Source organism: Urocitellus parryii, chromosome 3, assembly GCF_045843805.1.
Source record: "Urocitellus parryii isolate mUroPar1 chromosome 3, mUroPar1.hap1, whole genome shotgun sequence".
In the NCBI taxonomy this organism is placed as follows: Eukaryota; Metazoa; Chordata; class Mammalia; order Rodentia; family Sciuridae; genus Urocitellus; species Urocitellus parryii.
In genome coordinates this window covers 220,063,398-220,085,834 of record NC_135533.1, presented here as the reverse complement: position 1 = coordinate 220,085,834, position 22,437 = coordinate 220,063,398, and the positions used below count along the sequence as shown (strand labels likewise).

General features: G+C 59.4%; 1 protein-coding gene across 1 annotated transcript; it reads left to right on the top strand.

Annotated features, from left to right (window-relative positions):
• Nucleotides 1–2,686: 2,686 nt before the first annotated feature.
• On the top strand, nucleotides 2,687–13,884 carry Spmap2 (sperm microtubule associated protein 2). The gene is made up of 8 exons (XM_026382492.1): nucleotides 2,687–2,940; nucleotides 3,314–3,433; nucleotides 3,672–3,743; nucleotides 3,958–4,019; nucleotides 4,525–4,591; nucleotides 5,148–5,265; nucleotides 7,192–7,351; nucleotides 13,646–13,884. Exons 1-8 carry the CDS (start codon nucleotides 2,687–2,689, stop codon nucleotides 13,882–13,884), a joined length of 1,092 nt encoding a protein of 363 aa, XP_026238277.1.
• The last annotated feature ends 8,553 nt before the right edge of the window (nucleotides 13,885–22,437 follow it).

Genomic DNA, 22,437 nt, shown 5'->3' with positions numbered 1-22,437 from the left:
TCTTGATTTCCTTCATTATCACATTTAAAAAAGAGTTTTCTGGGCTGGGGATGTGGCTCAAGGGTACCGCGATCGCACCACATAAAATAAAGATGTTGTGTCCACCGAAAACTGAAAAATAAATATCAAAAAAATTCTCTCTCTCCTTAAAAAAAAAAAAAAGAGTTTTATGTCACAGGAATCGAAAGTTCAAGGGGCTGGGGATGTGGCTCAAGCGGTAGCGCGCTCGCCTGGCATGCGTGCGGTAGGTCTCCATCCTCAGCACCACATACCAACAAAGATGTTGTGTCCGCCGAGAAGTAAAAAATAAAAAAATAAATATTTACAAAAATTCTCTCTCTCTTAAAAAAAGTTCAAGGCCTGCCTCAGCAACTTAGGGAGGCCTTGTCTCAAAATGAAAATATTAAAAGGGCTGGTGGCTCAGTGGTAGAGCACCCCTGGGTGTGCGGGTCCTGAGTTCCCCAGTAACAACAACAAAAACAAAGAAAAAGAAATTCGAAAAACAAGAAATTTTTTGTCGATTTAATCTCGCCGCCAGCGTTCCCAGGCCCTCCCCAGGTGCTGACTGGTGCTAACCCGACACCCAACATCGGGGCAACCCTACCGGGGGTCGAGGCCCTGAGCCTCCAAGGCCTGTCTCCTCCCTCGGCTAGAGGGTCTGGACTCCATGCCACACAATTCTGTCATCCGCCCGTTCTAACCCTGAACAGGAACCCCTCCGCCCACGTCGGACAGAGGCCCCCAGGACGGTCCAGCGAGGCGCCCGGGCCCGGGCCGGGGGCGGGGGCGGCGGCAGAGCCCGCCTCCAGCCTCGCCAGGCAGCCCGCGCCACCTCCTCCGCCCTCCCACCGCGCGCAGCCGGCACCGCCAGGAGGAGGGGCTGGGCCCGGCCCTCCGCGCGCTCCCCGCGCAGCTGGACCGGGACGCGCCCACCCTCCTGGCTGAAAGCCTCGCCCACGCCGCGCGGGGACCGGCTGGGGGCGGGGGGCGGTGGGCGGCTCTGCCTGACGCGCGGAGGCCCTGCGCGCTCCCTTCCTGCGGGCTTAGCGGGTGCCCCGGCGGCGTGCGCGAGTCCGGCCCGGAGTCCGCGGAGGGCTCCTGCGCGGCCCCGGGCCTCCAGGTTTACCTCTGTGAAAGGCCCAGTGTTTTCCGGGGTCGGGCCCAACTCCCTGTGTCTTCTTGCCTTTTTTCCCGGTGGTTTTCTTCTTTCGGGTTGATGGAGTCATCTCTTCGTTGTGGGTGTGAACCAGCATGTGTGTGCCCACAGTCTCCCACCAGTGGCTTGCTCTTCCTTACACTGCGGTGCCTTGATAACTCGAAGTGCTCAGATGAGTGTCCATTTACCAGTGGCCATCCGTGACCTGCAGTTCACATGCCTTCCCTAGGCCAAGGCAGACAGACGGACACCTTGATTCCAGCAGGCTTGAAGCTTGGCTGGTGCGGGTCCTGAGTTCCCTTGGAGCCGGATGGTAGGAGGCAGGTGCCCCCCAACCCCGGGCCGTGCTGCTCTGACTCAGCAGTAGACCTCTGTCTGTAGGTGGTCAGAGCGCCCTGGACCACCGAGTGGGCCGAAGGCCTGCACCCATGCCTTCAGGGGTGTGGTGGGGTGCTGGCTGAATGACCACAGGCTTGCAGACCCAGGCGCCTCTGGGAGCTGCCAAGGACCCCCAGAAGCTGCCTGCCTCACAGCCACAGGCACCCACCTGGAGGCTCTGGGGGAGCCAGCCCTGTTGGCCTCTGACCCCCAGAACTGCCCAGGGCCAGTTGTTCTCCAAGCCAGCTTCCTCCCCCACAGGCCCTCCTTCCCTGCACACACACCCCCACTTCCCTGTTTAGAATCACTCCCAGCCGCATTCAGACACCATTGCTGGCTTCGGCAACTGTGCTGTGCTGTGACTTTTGATCTGAGCAGAAGCCCCCAACGCTCCCTCTGGGATACAGGGTCGTACCCCTCCAGCCTCTGTGATCCTGTCGTGGTGTCCTCCAGTGGTGGGAGGTTGATTGGCGAGGTGACTTAGGTGGGTGACCTGTGCACAAGAACTCACAGTGGCTGCTCTGGACCTGTCCTCTCCACTGTGCTTCCTGGGAGTCAGGAGGGGCTGGTGGCCTCTCTGGGGATCACAGAGGTTGATTTAGTTCCAGGTGCTGCATCTGGAGCCGGAAGCGTCTGCAACACCCAGGATCCTTCTGCTAAGGAGCAAACCCCAGATACAGTGACTTGAATTGAATCGATTGACAATGACTAAGAATTTAGGTGTTTAGGTAATAGGAGGCCCAGACCCAGAGCCGGCTCCAGGCTCCCTCAGCTCTGGGGCCTCAGGCCGGCACTCTCCCAGACACAGGACAGCTGCCCAGCTCCAGAAATTACAGACAGGCTCACCCACAAGAGCCAGGAGCCCCAGGTGGCCCTTCTGGTGTCTCTCACAGGCAGGAAGCTGAGCTTAGAGGCCGCTGAGCCAGGTCAGGGACAGTCTCTGAACTGGCCCTGGAGAAGGAGGACTTCAGGCTTCTGAGCCCACACCAGTGGGGCCTGCACGGGGCCCACCTGCCCTAGCTGCCCAGTGCTGGGTGGAATGCTGAGCGGGGTCTGCTGGGACATTCTCCTGTTGCCACGGTGAGGCGGACCTGGGTGTTGAGGGAGCGGGTCAGGAGGCTGCAGGACCCCTGGGTGTGGAGGGGCCTGCTCATGGGGGAGCGCTGGCGAGGTTCGCTCAGTAGCCACCGCAGCTCTGCGGCTGGGGCGGGATCGGAACCCGATGATGGTGCCCCTGAGGGCCTGCGGCTGCTGGAGCCCAGGCTCCAAGACCCTCCGGAGGCTGAGCCGGGCTTCCCAGACCCGGAAGAGGAGATTCCCTCTGAGGAGATGGCAGGCCAGGAGCTCCTGGAGGCCCCTGGTCCTGGAGCGTCCCTGGACTCCGAGGAGGATGTGCCTGAGATGAGGTGGGCAGGGAGGAGTGCCACCGTGGAGGGAGCTGCTTCCCCTGAAGCCTGTGTCCAGACCCCTGCCCTTTTCCTGCTTTCTGGGAGGCAGGGGCTGTTCTTGGGCCTCCAGTGCCCCTCTGGGTCCTGGGCCTCCAGCAGGTCCTCCTCAGACATGAGGTGGGCCAGTGCCGCCCCAGGCCAGGCTGCCACAGCGCAGGAGGTACCAGCCAGCCTCACCCCGTCTTCCTGGGGGCTGCGCTGGGGCCGAGAGCCAGGTGACGGCCAGGGCCACCTTCCCAGACATCCATGCTCCCGAGCTGCTGGAAGCCCAGAGCGGGGTCCGGGCATCCCTCGCCCTGGGGCAGCCAGCCAACCCCAGGCTCTCCCACAGCCAGCTGACGCTCACGGAGGAGACCCCCAGCGTCTCCATGGCCAGGGGCAAGAGGCGGCGGCAGCGGAGGTTGCTGGAGTTGGCCAAGCCCAAGACCAACTGGCAGGGACCCAGGGACAGGTGAGGGCGGTAGCCAGCTGGTCCCTGCATGGAGGGGAGCCCGGTCCTCGCATCCTCTTCCCTGCCCCCCACCTGGCCGTGGCCTCAGGACAGTGGGCTCCAGCCTGGGGCCAGGACACCCAGGAGGCCCTCACCGGGTGGTGGCTCTGGGGCCCCCTCAGTGAGGTCCAGAGGAGTGAGGAGTGTGGGGACAGGTGAACCCCGAGCCACAGGCAGGGCTGGGACCCTCTCGTCACAGGAGGGGGTGCCGCTGTGAGGGCTATGCCTGGATGTCCCCACGCCAGACCAACCTGCAGTTCTGCCTCTTCTGGTGAGTGGCATCGTGTGCCGTGCGAGGGCGCCAGTGGGGCTGTGGCCAGGCTGGCGGTGCCCTCTGCACCTTTCCTTTCCAGCTGCCTACCCCCATGCTGCCCGGCGCCCGACCGACCGACGCTGCCTGGCCGTCCCACTGCCCCTGCTCTTGCCTCAGGGACTGCTGGTGCTGGGGCACCCGCCTTCCCACCCTGACTGTGGCTGTATTCCAGGCCCTCCGTGTACTGGACCGAGCGCTTTCTCAGGGACACCACTCTGGCCATCACTGTTCCTGGTAGGTGGACCTCTTGGGCTTCAGCCAGTGTGTTGGCTGTGGGTCCCTGGGGCTGGGGACGCAGCTCCTCCTGGGCTCCCTCCCAGGACGTGTCCCAGGCTTCCAGAACCCCTGAGACCCATCTGGGGAGGAGGGGTGTGGGCAGCCAGTATTTACTTGCACAGGAACTCCTGTCCTCCTTCCCTGTGCCTCTACTCTGAGTGTGGCCAGTGCCCTGGAGGGAGAGCGGGCTGCAGGCTCATCCACTTGCCCTCCAGGGACTAGCCCCCCACCCCCCCAGGGCTCGCACTAACCTCAGCCAGACCCCAGTCCAGTCTGAACTGCGTGGGGTCCCACACTCCCTGGTGCTGCCCACTGTCCTCGCTGCTGTGGGCAGCAGATGTGGCCTCTGACAGGCGGCCCAGCCGCCCAGTTCACTGCAGTTCTGCCTAGTCCCCACGGGGGAGAGGGCAGTGGTCACGTGGGGCCCCCATGGCCCCGGTGACTGGGCGGCTTCCCTCTCCAGCGGTGTCCCGCCGGGTGGAGGAGCTGGCACGGCCACGGAGGTTCTACCTGGAGTGTTACAACAACAGGTGAGGGGAGGGCTGCCTCCGCGGGCCACCTCCTCCGGCCCACTCCCAGCAGACCACCGCCGCCCCTTGACCCTGGAAGCCGGGCCCACAGGGAAGCCCTCCGAGGCTGAGGCCCGCCTGAGCTCGCACCTGTCCGTCCATGGTCCATCGCTGGAGGCAGACGTGGACGGCCTGGAGCCTGCGCGTGCAGAGGGGCCTTCTGTCTCTGCGGACTTGGTGGACAGGCCCAGGGGAGGCTGCCCAGCAGGGAAGCGGGGATTTATTCCTGGGACCTGGCCTTTCAGGGGCGGGCCTGGGGAGCAAACGCTCTGTCCCTGGAGTGTGTGTCCTCCCCAGGCTCCCGGGGCAGTGGGAGTGCCTGGGAAGAGCTGCCCTACCAACTCCGCCGGAGGCCAAGGGAGGCCTGTCCTGGGCTCACAGAGTCTCCTCTGGGGGCTGGTTTGCCAGACCCCCTTTCTCAGGTTCCCCCCATCCCAGAATCAGGGCTGAGACACAGGCTCACCGGGAGGGACGCACACCCCTGGGAGGGCTGGCCTCTTAACTGCTGCTCCCCCAGGACCACGCCCACGTGGCCCGTCCCTCGGGCCACCCTGGAGTACCAAAGCTCTAACCGCCTGAAGGAGCTGGCCACCCCCAAGATCCGGAACAACATTTGGAGCATTCAGATGTCGGAGGTAGGCGGGATCATGCCCTGGGGCGGGGCGGGAGCTGCCTGGGGCCTGCTGCTGTGCTGGCAGGTCCTGCCTGTTTCCCTCTCTGGGCTGGGGCTGGCTCTGGGCGGTCCTTCCCTGCCCCTGTGGGCCCAGAGTCATCTCAAAGCTTCCCATTCAGCCCGGGCCAGGCTGCTGCGAGGTGCAGGGCTGGGCGTGGCTCAGCAGTAGCACGGCAAGTGCCCACGTCCTGTCCTGCTGGCCCTGCGGGAGTGCGTCCTGCTGGCCAGCAGGTCTGGAGAGCTCCAGACCCTGACCCTTATCTCTGACTACAGGGAAGTAGGGCTTCACCCTTGGTGGGTGGGGTGAGGCCCCTGTTGGCTGGGGCAGCCACCCTCTATCTCCTGCTGCCAGGGAGGGCCTCTGCCATTCCAGTTCCAACTGTCCACAGCAGGCTCCCTGAAATGCAGGCTGGGCCATCCCTGGGGATGGGATTTCTGGGTCCCGGGTGTCTGGCTCCCAACCTGTGCAGAGCACCCACAGCAGCTACAGCCAGCCCAGGGTGGCGTCCTCTTGCCGGGTCAGCAGCGTCCAGCCTCCCGTGGAGCTGCATACTGCTTGGCCGTGGCTGGCTGGACAGCCAGGCTGGTTACAGGCCAGCAGCAGCCACCCGACCTGGGTGAAGCCCCTCCATAGCACCTGCCCACGCTGCAGCTCTCCTGGGTGGGTGGCCTCTGGGTCCAAAGGAGGTCAGGCCCTGGTTGCCTGCTCCGTCCCTGGAGAGGGTGGCCCCTGCCCTGCCTTCCTCGCCCAGCCCCTGACTACTCCTGAGCACTAGGACCTTGGCAGCCCAGACCTCCAGAGAAGGTCCAGTTCTGAGCCTGGGATTCTGGGATGGGCACTCTGAGCTCGGCCCCTCCTCTCCTTCCCCGCGGCATTCCCCTCTGACCTAGGACCCAACCCCCAGGCCTTGGCACACCTGACACCTCTTTCCTCGACCGTCCACCGTTGGTCCAGCTGCCCCTCCGCAGCCCTCCCTGCAGTCCCTCAGTCCCCACCTGGCCGGCTGCGGAGGGTCCAGGGTTGAAGGGGTCTCAAGGGAGAAGAGGTGGCAGCCAGCTGCCTGGGAGCTGCCAGCCCTGGTGGGGGCTCAGAGCAGCCAGGGCAGAGTTGAGGAAAACCAATTTTGTTTGAGCACGAATTCTTTGGGAAACGCTAGAATTATTTGTCAGGTTTCTAGGTGAGCTCCTGCCAGGCCCCACCTTGTCCCAGCTTGGCCGGCGTGGCACAGTTCCACACCCACAGCTAGACCACAGCCGGCACCCACGGTGGTGCTGGCTTCGTGTGTGCCAGCAGCACCTGTCGGTGCCTCCACGCGAGGGATCCAGGGATCCCCATGGGGTCGCTGGAGAGCAGTGCTAGTGCTGGGCCACATCCGGCTGAAGGAATCACCGTGTTGACCTGTGCAGCCCCTGCTAGTGGACCTGCCCCTGCTAGTGGACGGTGGCTTGCCTTGAGTGTGTACCCAGGCCTGCAGACCCTAGCACTTCTGCTGTCCTGGGCCCAGTGCTGTGCTCTCTGAGGGTGGGCATGCGTGGCAGCTCTCTAGAGCTGTGCACTTACCCCGCACTCGCTTGGGCTCAGTAACGTCAGGCCTTTTTTTTCCCTCAAATGTGTGGACATGGAGTGGTATTTTGATGCTTAATGTACATTTCCCTGGTTAGTAGAGAGGACGGTTGACCACTTAGGGCCACTCTTTTATCTCACTTACCCCATTCCCTGTGAAGTTTTTATTATTGATTTGAAGGAGGTCTTTATACATGATGGCCACCACGTTTTTGCAGACAGATTTCTTGTGTCTTATCTTTCAGTGTTGTTTATGGGATCCTCTGCTCCAGGGTCAGTGAGCAGTCATGGACTGTTTTGCTCCTTCCCGATTCCTATTTCCAGGTGTCCCGGGTGTCCAGGGCAGCCCAGATGGCAGTCCCCAGCTCACGGACCCTCCGGCTGGCAAAACCTAGGGTCCCAGCCACCATGTTGGAAGAGTGGGACCCCGTGCCAAAACCTAAACCCCATGTGCCAGACTACAGCCGTCTCCTTCAACTGGCCAGTGAGTAGGTGCCCTGGGGCTCTGCTCCGGCCACACCTGAGGCTGTGGGTGGGGACACCAGTCTGGATAGGAAGCCTGTTTTTGCAAATCCACTACTCCCTGCACTGCAGACGTGAGCCAGAGCTGTGGGCGTCTGCAGAGCAGGCTTGGTTCCCTAGAGGAGGAGCCCGACCGGGTGGAGGATGCCGTCACAGTGGAGGGTGTCACCCCTTTGGGATGGTGGTTTTCTGGAGTCACCTGGGGGCATTTGGACCAGTTAAACACCCACTTCCCCAGCAATGGAAGGGCACCGGGAAGAATGCTCATGGCCACAGCCAGGGCTACGGGGACAGGACGCGCTTAGCACCAAGTGCAGGGCAGACACAGGCGGCATGCACGCGGACGTGTGTGAGGGGGTCACTGTGTTCTCCTGGAAGCCCGCCACAGCCCAGAGTCCCTGCCCAATGCATGCCCGCTGGCAGTGCCCCCCCCCCACTCAACCTCCGCTCCTGGAGCACCCGGCACAGACTCCACCGTGTGCCCCAACACCCTGGCCCCTCTAGGGCCAGCTGGGTCCCGTGCTCCTGGGGCTCCCGCCTTCTGCCTGCTTTGCCTCTGCTGGGGGTGGGGCAGTGCCGCCCGCCAGCTCCTGCTCCTGGCGCTGTTTCCCATGCGGCTTCCGGCTGTCCGTGCTCTGCATCACACCGTGGTCTGTGTGGCGGCCAGTATCACTTGTCCAATTCCTGGTTTGGCTTTGGATTTGGAGCTGCCTTTAGGTAAGACGGTCTGGGTGCGTGGCTGAGCACACTGAGGGGACCCCTCAGACTGTCTCCTCCTGCTCTTGTGTGTGGGTCCTCTGCCTGGTGGCGCTCTCTGCCCACGAGGACCAGGGTGGGAGCGCAGCACTCACCTCATCGCCGGCCCCTCTCCCGCACACCGTGGGCGTGAGGACTGGGTGCCTGTCGGCACACGCTCACCGGCCTTTCAAGAGTGCCAACACGGGCTGGGGATGTGGCTCCAGCGGTAGGTAGCGCTCGCCTGGCATGCGTGCGGCCCGGGTTCGATCCTCAGCACCACATACCAACAAGGATGTGTCCACCGAGAACTAAAATAAACATTAAAAAAAAGTGTCAACTCGATTGAGAGCGGATGTGTGCGTTGTGGGGGCTGGAACTGGCTCTCTAATGGAGGCACTCCCCACCAAGGGCTGCCACCATGACCTGTTCCTTGTGCCTTTCCCATGCGGGATCAAAGCCCGGCCACGCATACTAAGCGCGTCTCTACCACGAGGTGGAATCGGGCGTTTGCGCTAAGCACGTCTCTACCACAGAGGCCACTCATGGACTGCCACCCGCGACCTGTTCGATCTGTTCATTGTACCTTCCCCGTGCTGGATGGAATAGGGATGTTCCTGTGCTAAACGTGTCTCTACCACGAGGCCACCCACGGGCTGCCACCCAAGACCTGTTCGTTGTGCCTTCCCGTGCTGGATGGAAATGGGCATTTGTGCTAAGTGTGTCTCTACCACGAGGCCACCAACGGGCTGCCACCCGCGACCTGTTCTTTGTGCCTTCCCGTGCTGGATGGAATCGCGTGTTTGTGCTAAGCGGGTCTCTACCACGGAGGGCACTCACGGGCTGCCACCTGCAACCTGTTCCATCTGTTCGTTGTGCCTTCCCGTGAAGGATGGAAATGGGCGTTTGTGCTAAGCGGGTCTCTACCACGGAGGCCACCACGGGCTGCCACGTGAGATCTGTTCATTGTGCCTTCCCGTGCTGGATGGAATCGCGCGTTTGTGCTAAGCGGGTCTCTACCACGGAGGGCACTCACGGGCTGCCACCCGCGACCTGTTTGTTGTGCCTTCCTGTGCTGGATGGAATCGCGTGTTTGTGCTAAGCGTGTCTCCACCATGAGGCCACCCACGGGCTGCCACCCGCGACCTGTTCGTTGTGCCTTCCCGTGCTGGATGGAATTGCGCGTTTGTGCTAAGCGTGTCTCTACCACGAGGCCACCCACGGGCTGCCACCCGCGACCTGTTCGTTGTGCCTTCCCGTGCTGGATGGAATAGGGCCTTTCTGCAGAGCGTGTCTGTACCACGAGGCCACCCACGGGCTGCCACCCGCGACCTGTTCGTTGTGCCTTCCTGTGCTGGATGGAAATGGGCGTTTGTGCTAAGTGGGTCTCTACCACGGAGAGCACTCACGGGCTGTCACCCGCGACCTGTTCCATCTGTTCCTTGTGCCTTCCCGTGCTGGATGGAATCTCGCGTTTGTGCTAAGTGCGTCTCTACCACGAGGCCACCCACGGGCTGCCACCCAAAAACTGTTTGTTGTGCCTTTGCGTGCTGGATGGAATAGGGCCTTTGTGCAGAGCGTGTCTGTACCATGAGGCCACCCACGGGCTGCCACCCGAGACCTGTTCGTTGTGCCTTCCCGTGCTGGATGGAAATGGGTGTTTGTGCAGAGCGTGTCTCCACCATGAGGCCACCCACGGGCTGCCACCCGCGACCTGTTCGTTGTGCCTTCCCGTGCTGGATGGAATCGCGCGTTTGTGCTAAGCGGGTCTCTACCACGGAGGGCACTCACGGGCTGCCACCCGCGACCTGTTTGTTGTGCCTTCCCGTGCTGAATGGAATCGGGCATTTGTGCTAAGTGCGTCTCTACCACGAGGCCACTCACGGGCTGCCACCCGCGACCTGTTCGTTGTGCTTTCCCGTGCTGGATGGAAATGGGCGTTTGTGTTAAGTGTGTCTCTACCACGAGGCCACCCACGGGCTGCCACCCGAGACCTGTTCGTTGTGCCTTCCCGTGCTGGATGGAAATGGGCGTTTGTGCTAAGCGGGTCTCTACCACGGAGGGCACTCACGGGCTGCCACCCGCGACCTGTTTGTTGTGCCTTCCCGTGCTGGATGGAATCGCGTGTTTGTGCTAAGCGTGTCTCCACCATGAGGCCACCCACGGGCTGCCACCCGAGACCTGTTCGTTGTGCCTTCCCGTGCTGGATGGAAATGGGCGTTTGTGCTAAGCGTGTCTCTACCACGAGGCCACCCACGGGCTGCCACGGAGACCTGTTGTGCCTTCCCGTGCTGAATGGAATCGGGCATTTGTGCTAAGTGCGTCTCTACCACGAGGCCACTCACGGGCTGTCACCCGCGACCTGTTCGTTGTGCCTTCCCGTGCTGGATGGAAATGGGCGTTTGTGCTAAGCGGGTCTCTACCACGGAGGGCACTCACGGGCTGCCACCCGCGACCTGTTCGTTGTGCCTTCCCGTGCTGGATGGAATCGCGTGTTTGTGCTAAGCGGGTCTCTACCACGGAGGGCACTCACGGGCTGCCACCCGCGACCTGTTTGTTGTGCCTTCCCGTGCTGGATGGAATCGCGTGTTTGTGCTAAGCGGGTCTCTACCACGGAGGGCACTCAGGGGCTGCCACCCGCGACCTGTTTGTTGTGCCTTCCCGTGCTGGATGGAATCGCGTGTTTGTGCTAAGCGTGTCTCCACCATGAGGCCACCCACGGGCTGCCACCCGAGACCTGTTCGTTGTGCCTTCCCGTGCTGGATGGAAATGGGCGTTTGTGCTAAGCGTGTCTCTACCACGAGGCCACCCACGGGCTGCCACCGAGACCTGTTGTGCCTTCCCGTGCTGAATGGAATCGGGCATTTGTGCTAAGTGCGTCTCTACCACGAGGCCACTCACGGGCTGCCACCCGCGACCTGTTCGTTGTGCTTTCCCGTGCTGGATGGAAATGGGCGTTTGTGTTAAGTGTGTCTCTACCACGAGGCCACCCACGGGCTGCCACCCGAGACCTGTTCGTTGTGCCTTCCCGTGCTGGATGGAAATGGGCGTTTGTGCTAAGCGTGTCTCCACCACGAGGCCACCCATGGGCTGCCACCCGCGACCTGTTCGTTGTGCCTTCCCGTGCTGGATGGAAATGGGCGTTTGTGCTAAGCGTGTCTCTACCACGAGGCCACCCACGGGCTGCCACCGAGACCTGTTGTGCCTTCCCGTGCTGAATGGAATCGGGCATTTGTGCTAAGTGCGTCTCTACCACGAGGCCACTCACGGGCTGCCACCCGCGACCTGTTCGTTGTGCTTTCCCGTGCTGGATGGAAATGGGCGTTTGTGTTAAGTGTGTCTCTACCACGAGGCCACCCACGGGCTGCCACCCGAGACCTGTTCGTTGTGCCTTCCCGTGCTGGATGGAAATGGGCGTTTGTGCTAAGCGTGTCTCCACCACGAGGCCACCCATGGGCTGCCACCCGCGACCTGTTCGTTGTGCCTTCCCGTGCTGGATGGAAATGGGCGTTTGTGCTAAGCGTGTCTCCACCACGAGGCCACCCATGGGCTGCCACCCGCGACCTGTTCGTTGTGCCTTCCCGTGCTGGATGGAAATGGGCGTTTGTGCTAAGCGTGTCTCCACCACGAGGCCACCCATGGGCTGCCACCCGCGACCTGTTCGTTGTGCCTTCCCGTGCTGGATGGAAATGGGCGTTTGTGCTAAGTGTGTCTCTACCACGAGGCCACCCATGGGCTGCCACCCGCGACCTGTTCGTTGTGCCTTCCCGTGCTGGATGGAAATGGGCGTTTGTGCTAAACGTGTCTCTACCACGAGGCCACCCACGGGCTGCCACCCGAGACCTGTTCGTTGTGCCTTCCCGTGCTGGATGGAAATGGGCGTTTGTGCTAAGCGTGTCTCCACCACGAGGCCACCCATGGGCTGCCACCCGCGACCTGTTCGTTGTGCCTTCCCGTGCTGGATGGAATCGGGGTGTTTGTGCTGAGCGGGTCTGTACCACGAGGCCACCCATGGGCTGCCACCCGCGACCTGTTCGTTGTGCCTTCCCATGCTGGATGGAATCGGGGTGTTTGTGCTAAGCGGGTCTCTACCACGAGGCCACCCACGGGCTGCCACTTGAGACCTGTTCGTTGTGCCTTCCCGTGCTGGATGGAAATGGGCGTTTGTGCTAAGCGGGTCTCTACCACGGAGGGCACTCACGGGCTGCCACCCGAGACCTGTTCGTTGTGCCTTCCCGTGCTGGATGGAAATGGGCGTTTGTGCTAAGCGTGTCTCTACCACGAGGCCACCCATGGGCTGCCACCCGCGACCTGTTCGTTGTGCCTTCCCGTGCTGGATGGAATAGGGTGTTTGTGCTAAGCGGGTCTGTACCACGAGGCCACCCATGGGCTGCCACCCGCGACCTGTTCGTTGTGCCTTCCCATGCTGGATGGAATCGGGGTGTTTGTGCTAAGCGGGTCTCTACCACGAGGCCACCCACGGGCTGCCACCCGCGACCTGTTCGTTGTGCCTTCCCGTGCTGGATGGAATCCGGGTGTTTGTGCTAAGCGGGTCTCTACCACCGGCTCTACCCATGCACTGTCACCCGCATTTAGAAAGGTGGAATGACCGAGATGGTGCAGGGTAGCACCCTTGGGAATTGGGAGGCCTGCACTGTCATGGAGGGGAGGGAGAGAGGCGGCTGGCAGAGGGGTGTGCTACTAGGGGCCAGAGTGTCTCTAGCGCGGGTGCACACGTGGCTCCACCCTTGCTCCGAGCCCTCTGGGAGGGCTAGTCCTGGCCACCCGCCCCACACGTGCTGCAGACCCTGGGCCTGTGTCCCTACCTGGGCCCTGCTTGCCAGGGAAGGTGCTTGGCTTTCCCCCAGGGCTCCCGTGGAGCCAGGTCTCCTCGGCTGGGAGCCACGTCCATTTGCACTGAGACACCAAGCAAAGAGTGGCTTTGGAAGGGGGCTGTGACCCCCAGCATGGGGCCAGAGTTCCCAGAGATGGAAGTCCAGGGCCTGGAGGCCGCTTTTCCTCCCTGCCCGGCTCGCTCTTCCCCAACAGGCTGCAGTGGGGGGGCCTCTGTGAACCCCCTTCCCACAGTGACACCAGAGCCGAGCCCAGGGTGGACTCTGGGCTGGCCCGAGGACTTCTGGAAGTGTAGCCAGTTGAAACCTTTTCTCTTCACAATTTACCCTCCTAAAGGGTGGTATTTAGTACACTCTTGGGGTTAGGGAATCATCACCTCTACTTAATTCCAGAACATTCCATCACCCCAAAGGAAGGCTGTCCTCATGAGCAGTCCCCTTTCCCTCCTGGGCTCTGCAGGCCTGGGTCCATGTCCACGTCCTTCTCTGGACTCTCCTGTCCTGGAGCCATACGTGGCCTGTGTGCCTGGCTCTCCCTGAGCACGAGGTCCGTAGGTCCGTCCACACTGCAATGTGTCACCTCGCTCAGGTGCGCATGGCCTTGCTGTGAGTCCTGCCGTCACCTGGGAACTGGCTGAGCCCTGCTGTTCCTCTCTCCCACCCTCTAGTGCCCAAGGCCCAGTCAGACAAATGCGTTCCTGACCGCGATCCCCGCTGGGAAGTGCTGGACGGCACCAAGAAGGCGGTGGCCAGCCCGCGGGTGGTCTTCCTGGCCAAGCCCAAGGTGCGCAAGGACTTCAATGAGGACTACGACCCCTACCGCATCTCCCCAGCCTCCCTGGTGGCACAGGCGTCCCCTCGCCTCTACGAGCTTGCCACCCCAAAGAGCATCACCAAGAAAGTGTGACACCAGGCCTGACCCAGCTCCCAGTAAACACCGAGTAACCAGCCGTGTGCGCTGAGCTTCTTGGCCTGGGGGGCGAGCTGCGGCGCCCAGGGAGCAATAATAATGCATATTTTTGCATGTGCCTGCGGTTTGTGCGGCCCTTTCATTTCCTAAGTCACTTCCGCCAAGTCTCCGTGGGTGGTGGGTGGGCTCCACCAGGGGCTCCCCAGACTCCCCAGCCCCCACCTGCCATCCAGCCATCTGTGGTCCATGGCACCTCCCACCCAGGGAGCTCTCCGGATCAAGCCACGGGCCTACAGACAAGGAGGCTGAAGCCCAGAGGCTGGAGAGGCCCACGCTCCTGCACACTGTGCCCCCAGGTGGTGGTGTGGGGAGGTGGGGCTTGGGGGAGGGGCTCCTGACACTGGGGTCAGAACCTGTGAACTAAGCTGAAGCCCACAGCACCGCGCCCTGCTGCCAACCCAGGGGAAGGCCCCCCAGCGGCCCAGCCTGGTGCGTCCAGCTCCAGGATGGTGGGACACGGGCTCGGTCCATGGCAGTTTGCTGTAGCGGTGTGGACAGACCGAAGCTTCTGCGGCCACAGAAAGAGGCCCGGACAGGCCTGAGGACAGCAGGTACTGGTCGGGAACGACTGGACCCTGCTGAATAGACCCAGCTGTAGCAGGCTGGCCTCCTGAGGCCCAAGGAGAGTCTACGTCCCCCTCCTCCAGCTCCCGAGATGCCGCAGCCCTGTAGCTCCAGAGCCAGCAGCGCAGCGTCTTCCAGGCTCCCTGACTCTCACCCTCCTGCCTCCTCCCTGAGGACCCTGTGGTGACCCCAGCTCAGGGCCTCCCAGGATCCCTCCTCAGAATCTCTTCTGCCCTGGGCGGTGCGTGGCCTCAGGCTCTGGGGTCAGGACGTGGGCGTCCTGGGGGCTGTTGTGAACCCTCCAAGATGAAACCTGCTACCCTCCTGTTCCCAGGCTCCGCCTAGGTCAGGTCACCACGGGACGCATGGACTGTGTCGGTCAGCTTTTCTTCCCTGTGACCAAAGTACCCCACAGGAAGAACTCAGAGGAAGAGAGGTTTATTCGGCTCCTGGTTTTAGAGGTCCCGTCCATGGTGGGAGGGCTCCGTGCCCTGGGACCGAGGTGAGGCAGGGTGTCGTGGTGGAAAGAGCAGCAGAGGCGCAGGCAGCAGAGAGCAAGAGGGGGCTCCAGAGACCTGACCCCCAGTCTCGCCCCATCCTGCCGCTGCTGCCCACCAGCCCTTTCACATCAGCAGCCCCAGAGGGTCCTCCTACCGTGGGCCGCAGTTGTGCTCCAGCCGACCCTCAGGTGGCCCTGTGCCCACCCAACAGCACCCACCTAGCCTGGGTGCCCAGACGCCCCCACTTGCTGGCTCACGGTCTCAGGGCCCGTGGGTGAGTGTGTGCAGAGGCTTGCTCTTCCTCCCGCACCCACTTCGCCACGGACCACCACGGACAAAACCCCAACCAGGCCGCTCTGGGTGCCTCCCTGAAGGAGACTGGGCTCATCCCTGTGCCTCTGGGGGGGGGGGTGCCCCCAGAGCAGATGGTGAGGAGGAGCACGCAGGACCAGCCCGCTCAGCCAGGCCCTGTCCCCGACACTGAGAGATGTTCCCTGCGGGGGCAAAGGCTTTGAAGAGCTGTGGCCATCCAGGGAATTATCCTGACCGCCTGGTGGACAGCACTGGGGGCCAGAGTATGTCCACTCCAGGAGAGGCCACTGTGGCACAGAGCAGGGCTGTGGACCAGCGAGAAGATGAGGGAGAGGCTGAGGAAGGGACTCTGGAGGTCAGCCCCAAAGCCGGTTCCCACCTGTAGAGACCTGCCCCCAGCCGATCCTCAGACACACAGGCTGTCCTGCCTGTGACTCCAGGGATAGGATCCCACCAGCGAAGACCAACGAAGAGAAACGGAGCTGGGGTCTTCCACAGGGAACCTTCAAAGCAAAAGGAGATGTTTCAATGGAAGGGTGTCCGCCCCCAGGGCCGCTCTCTTGTTAGAGGCTGCCTCACGCAGATAAGAAGCAGAATGAAACCCAGGACCCTGGAAAGAATGGGCAGCGAGGAGGGGCAGGCAGGGTGTGCTGAGCTTCAGGGGCGCCCAGGAGGGGGATGGCCGCCAGCAGCTGGTGAGGTGTGGGCAGAAAGGGCAGGAGGGCCTGCGGGTCGAGGCGGCGTGACCCAGGAAACCGGGAGCCGGCAGCCGGGGTCTGGCTGGTGGGGCGTGGCCTCCCTGAGCTGCGCTGCTGAACCACCAGCAGCAGCTGCGGAGCAGAGGCAGAGGAGGCTGAGCCCAGGTCCAACAGGCCTCCTCACGGCTCAGGGGCTCCTGGGAGAAACTCACAGTGGGTAGAATGAAGACTGCAAAACAGAAAACACAGATGTGGATAAATGAACGGAACCCTCGCCTCAGGGCCCGAGAGCCAGGCAGGTCCCTGAGCCACGGAGGGCAGCCAGTGCAGGGGGCAGGAGAGACCCGAGAGCCTGCTGCAGGCCCACAGGGCTCTCACGCTCCAGTGCGGCAGCACTGAGGACAGGGGGAAGGCGCGGTCACCCGGGGGCAGTGTCATCGGAGAGGCCAGGAGAGCTGGGGATGTGGAGACTGGGAAAGGGGACGCCACACACATGGACGGTGTCCTCCAAATCCTCAAGGAGACACTGCTGCCAGAATAGAGCAAGCATCCACACTCCTGAGGGCAGAGAGCGCTCCAGGAGCACCGAGGATGGGACCTGCTGGTGGAAAGGGACGCCAGACACAGCCTGAGGGACTGCGGAGCTGACAGCAGAGGAGGCCAGGCTGGCTCAGATCCAGCACCGGCGCGAGCACGCACAGGGTGAGAACCCTGGGCTCTGTGACCACCTGGACGGAGTCCAAGGGCCCAGGGCAGCGAGGCCCCCTCTGTTCCCAGAGGCTCTATCGCTGGGACAGGAGACAGTGGCCTCGTAGCACCGAGAGCTGACCCTCCAGGCCAGCACCGTGCAGTAGAAAGACAGAGAAAGAAGCTCTGAGTGAGCAGGAGAAGAGGGTGGCTGACGATCCCGGGTGGCCCAAGGAGAGAAAATGAGGACAGCCCTGAGACAGTCAGGCCACGGTTGGGGGGGGGGGGCACCGCAGAGGTGAAGAGGGCCAGCGGAGCAGCCCCAGGAGGCAGTGCTGGCTGTCACACTGGGCAGAGGCAGGTCCAGGGGCGAGGGGTTGAGGGAAATGGGAGCGGCACCGATGCGCTGGCACCCGCCCAGCAAGCAGACAGCTCCAGGAAGAGGGAGGGGCAGAGCCACCGGACCTCCAGGAAACTCTGAGTCAGCAGGAGCTCCGGTGAGGGACGCGAGCCCTGGCACAGCAAGCCCACACCACCTCCTGTGATAATGACGACGTCACTGCAGCCTGTGGTCTCAGGCAGTGCTACTTGAGTCTGCTGACAGTATTTTACATAAGACTGAGAAACCACACCGTTTCCTGGAGTCCACTTGAAAAAGAATGCACATCACTACCCGAGATACACACACGATGGCACGAATGGTACAGCTCTACATCGGGTGCAATCAGAGAAGTGAAGAGTCGTGCTCTGCTTGTGTGCAGTGAAGTGGAATGCATTCTGTTGTCATGCATAGCAGTAGAACAAGTAAAAAATTCTGACAAAGAAAAATAACGAATAAGTAAAATTCACAAAAGGAAAAAGAAAGAAAAAAGAATGGAATATTCCTGTAATTCCAGAGGCTTTGAACCTTGAGGCAGAAGGATCACAAGTTCAAAGTCTGCCTTAGCACAACTTATCAGGCTCTCAGCAACTTAGTGAGATCCTGTCTCAAAACATAAAAGGGACTGGGGAGGGGCTGGTGTTGTGGCTTAGCCTGAGAGTGCTGGCCTAGCACGTGTGCACCACGCCCTGGGTTGGATCCTCAGCACCACAAAAATAAATAAATAAAATATATTGTGTCCAACTAAAAAATAAAAAAACAAGGACTGGGGAGGGTTGGAGTTGTGGCTCAGCAGTAGAGCATTCCTCTAGCACATGCAAGGCACTGGATCCAATCCTCAGCACCACATATAAATAAATAAATATAATAAAGGTATTGTGTATAACTTTTTTTTTTTTTTTTTAAAAAAGGACTGGGGATCTGACTCAGTTTGGTAAGCACCACAGGATCAATACTGGGTATCAAAAAACAAAACAAAAAAGAGTGGAACAAACTCATTCATACCTTTATATTTCATTCGCTGATTCTGTGTTGGACACAAATTTTTTTCTAATCTGGACGACTTATTTTTATTATTTATTTTATTTTTTTAACACAAATGCACAACTTTTAATTTCTATTGTTGTACATGACCAGGTAATGTTTTAATAAACTTATTTCAATAAAATTTATTATTGAAGTGCCATTTCTTGTTTTTAAAATATGTTTTTCAGTTGTAGATGTACACAATACCTTTATTTAGTATTTCTTTTTATTTGGTGCTGGGGATCGAACTTAATATCTCAGGCCATGCGTGCTAGGCAAGCACTCTACCACTAAGCCACAACCCCAGCCCTCCATTTCTTTTTAAAATGCAGTTATGGGGGCTGGGGATGTGGCTCAAGTGGTAGCACGTTCGCCTGGCATGCATGCGGCCCGGGTTCGATCCTCAGCACCACAAACAAACAAAGATGTTGTGTCCGCCCAAAACTAAGAAATAAATATTAAAATTCTCTCTCTCTCTCTCTTAAAAAAATGCAGTTATGGGAAGATATTCAGGTACCACATGTTCCTATTACATAGTGCTGGTGTGTAGGAACAAAATTAAGTAAGTTATGTAGAACTGTAATTTAATCGCTCAAATAAGCATGGTAACCATCCACGTTCTCAGGAAAAACAGGTATGAAAGCAAAATGTGTTTGGTGATGTGGATACTGCACTGCAGACTCTATGGCAGCTGGCGCCCATCTGGGAATGGCCTCCCTGTGGCCAGGGGCTCTCCCTAGGCAGCCCCTTGGGTGACTCAGTGTGAGGCCCCTATCCACTGTCTTCATCTCCGTGGGTCCATTTGATAGCTCTCCCTGTGGACTTGCTGCCGACAAATCTCCACCTGCAGGTCTGCTTCCCTCAGAAGCTGCATGAGCAGCAGGTTCTAGAGCTGTGGCTGAGTGGCTCCTGTCACCCTGAGGCTCCTGGTTCTGGGGGTAATGTGGCACTGAGAGCCAGTGGGCAGCAGTGGGCACTGATAGAGACCCATGCAAGTGACCAGGTGTGTGCAGCGGAGAGGATGCTGTAGGACGCTGGCGATCAGACTTGCCCCAGTTCACAGGGAATGGTTGGGTCACCCTGGGCCACTGAGCTCAGTTTCTACCTCTCTTGGAAGTCCGGGGGCCTCATTTTAGTTCTTCATCATGCTGTGCCGCACCTGAGACTATTGTTTCTTGCTGTGCTTTGAATGATGTCAACTGCTCCAAAATTCATGTTGAAACTTAGTCCTCAAGGCGACTGTATTGAGCCGTGCGGCTTTGGGCAGGTACTTAATGACATCAGCACCCTTACAGAGGGCTGTGAGTGGCAGGGTCCCTCCACCCCATGCTTGCACAGTGCTTGTTGTTGGAGGACACAGTAAGGCCTCTTGGAAGTGCAAATGTGGCCCTCACCAGACAGCAAATCTGCCTGCACCTCCGTCTTGGATTTCCAACCTCCAGAACTGTGAGAAATAGTTTCCAGTTTTTAGGAATGACCCAGTCTGTGGGTTTTTGTTTGCTGTGAGACAGGATCTCGAACTCCTGGTCCTCCTACCTCAGCCTGAGCAGCTGGGATGTTTTAATAAATGGTAATGTTTTAACCACCTCCTCTGGCTCTGGTATTTTGTTATAGTGGCACAGACAGACAGGCTAAGATACTTTTTTTTTTTTTTGGCCGTACTGGGGCTTGAGCTCAGAAGCACTTTACCCCTGTGCTACTTCCCCAGCCCCCTTTTAAAAAATTTATCTTGACATAGCGTCTCCCTAAATTCCCAAAGCTGCGTCAAAATTTTGATCCTCTTGCCTCAGCCTGTGAGTACCTGGGACTATCGGTGTGTACCACTGTGCTTGGCCTTTTGTTTTTTAAATCTTTCAAACATGCATGATTCAAGTTTTGTGTCACAGGTTAGATTCCTGGAAACTTTTTAAAAAATATATTTTTAGTTATAGTGGACACAATTCCTTTATTTTATGTATATATTTTTATGTGGTGCTGAGGATTGAACCCAGTGCTTCACACATACTAGGCAAGAGCTCTACCACTGAGCCACAATCCCAGCCCTCTGGAAACAGACTTTTAAATTACATATTAGTTGGGTTTACCCTGAGAAACTCATGTGCATGAAAATTGATTTCAGTTCATAAGCCCCCTTTGCCCTCCTGTCCCCTGCTTCTCTTTTCTCTATTAGATTTGTTTTTAGCTCATCTATTAATCTGTATTTGATTGGTTCCTTATGTAACTTCCTCCTCCCTTCCCTCTTTCCTTTATTTTTGGAAACAGACTTTTGAAACAGATGATATGCAGGAAGAACTAGGGGTTACCCTTGGGTTCAGTGCCGGTCAGGGGGGCATGCTGCACAGAGGGAAGGGGGAGCCAGCTGATGCCTCGGGGGTCCTGGTGGCTGGACTTTTACACTCTACCTCAATCTTGGCTGATGTGGCAGCCTCCTGGAAAGTCTGGCAAGGTGGCTGTCCTCAGCTGATGGCAAGACCCAGAAGATTCTCTGCAGCCTCGGTTATCTACCTGCATGCCTGCTCTCCCTCCACCACTCTAGAGGCTTCCATGGTTCAGCGAACCAGATCTCATCCCCAGCTTCTGGATCCCTGTGGTGGTCCAAACAAGCCCTCAACTTGAAGTCGGAAGGAGCAGAGGTGCCACCAGAAACTCCAGGGATGCACTTGCCCAGCACATTCTCCAGCACAAGTCCCTTCTGGACTCCATTTTCACCTTGGCTGACCAACTGCTGGGACCCCCACCCCCACCCACTGCTGGCCAAGTTCTCCCAAGGTCTCAGTTCAAACCTCAAGTGGTCTTTATTTTCTGCTTTATTTCTTTTGCTTTTTATTTGAAGATCATTTCATGCTTACAGAATAATTAACATACCCATTTCCAGATCCAGATATTGGTATTTTGCCCCCATTGCTGTTATCACTGATTGTAGATGAGAACATGTTTTTTTTTTTTTTTTAATTTTTATGTGGTGCTGGGGATCGAACCCAGTGCCTCATGCGTGCTCAGCAAGCAGTCTACCACTGAGCCACAACCCCAGCCCTAAGAACATGCTTTTCTGAACCATTTGGGAATAAGTTGCATATACTCTAAATAGGTCAGTGTATTTTTTTTTTTTTTTGTACAGAGGATTGAACTCAAGAACACTTCACCCCTGAGGCAAATCCCCAAACCTTTTTTGTATTTTATTTAGAGAAAGATTCTCACTGAGTTGCTAAGTGCCTCTCTAAGTTGCTGAGGCTGGCTTTGAACTCTGGATCCTCCTGCCTCAATTTTCCAAGCCACTGGGATTACAGGCGTGTGCCCCTCGCCCAGAATCAGTGTGAATTTTTAAGTAAGAATGTTCTCCTACAGAAACACAGAACTGCCATTGATTTCAGTAAACTTCACGTTGATCCAGTCCTTTCATCTAATCCTGTGAACACACTCCACGACTTCTGCTGTGTCACTCTGCTCCTCTGCTGGGTCCGGGTCTAGGCGCAGCCACTGCATTTCGCTGATTCCACGGGAAGCCTTCCCGGCTGATCTTGTCTGGCTCTAACAGCTTTGGAAAACGCAGTTCCTCGCCACTTTGGTAGAATGTTCATATTTCGGCTTTGCCTGCAAAGGTTTTGCGTTCCACCGGGTGCAGGAGGGGGTGTCCTCCTCAGGGCATCAGACCCAGGGGCCCAGGATGTCCGTCTGCCCTGCACGAGTGATGTTCCCGCGTATCACCTGACAACAGGTGGCCACACGTCTCCACTGAAACGAATCGGCCGCCCCAACGACTTTCCGACCTTGAAAACCCCTCTCTACGCGCCACTCATTTGGCTCCCGGGCCACTCCCGCACCTGTCCGTTTATCTCCTGCCTCTCTGGGTCGCCCCAGCGCCCGGAGCAGGGCCGCGTCAACTAACCGACCCAAACGCCCGCCCGAGACGTCCGAGGCGCGGGGAGAGCCCGGGCGCGAATGACGTCAGCGCTCGGAGGAGCGGGCGCGGCGGCGCCGGGCCCTCGGGGCGGTTCCCCAACTCGGCGGCAGGCGCGGGGGTCCCTGAGCCGCTCCGGCAGGACCCGGGAACGGACCGAGCCCCTCGCACCTGTCGGGCGGAGCTGGCCTCCAGTCCCGGCCTCCGCCGCGCCTGGCGTGACCCACCCCACCCGCCTCGGGCGCCCGAGGGTGCGGGGCCGCGACACTGACAGAACCGCGACGCCCTCTGCCCGCTCGCCAGGCCCGCGCACCTACTACGCGCTGCCCCGCCCCGGCCCCGCCCACCAGGGCTTCGGCCAATGAGCGCGCGGCCCCTCATCCGGGGATCCCGGCGCGGCCACCGCCTCCCGCGCACACACGGCCT

What these genes read in the sequence shown, in the direction of transcription:
- Spmap2 (XM_026382492.1), top strand. Translation starts at nt 2,687, where the DNA reads ATGGGGGAGCGCTGGCGAGGTTCGCTCAGTAGCCACCGCAGCTCTGCG. An exon ending in TGGCAGGGACCCAGGGACAG is followed by an intron (nt 3,434 to 3,671) that starts GTGAGGGCGGTA and finishes CTCTCGTCACAG; the next exon opens with GAGGGGGTGCCGCTGTGAGG. An exon ending in CTGCAGTTCTGCCTCTTCTG is followed by an intron (nt 3,744 to 3,957) that starts GTGAGTGGCATC and finishes GCTGTATTCCAG; the next exon opens with GCCCTCCGTGTACTGGACCG.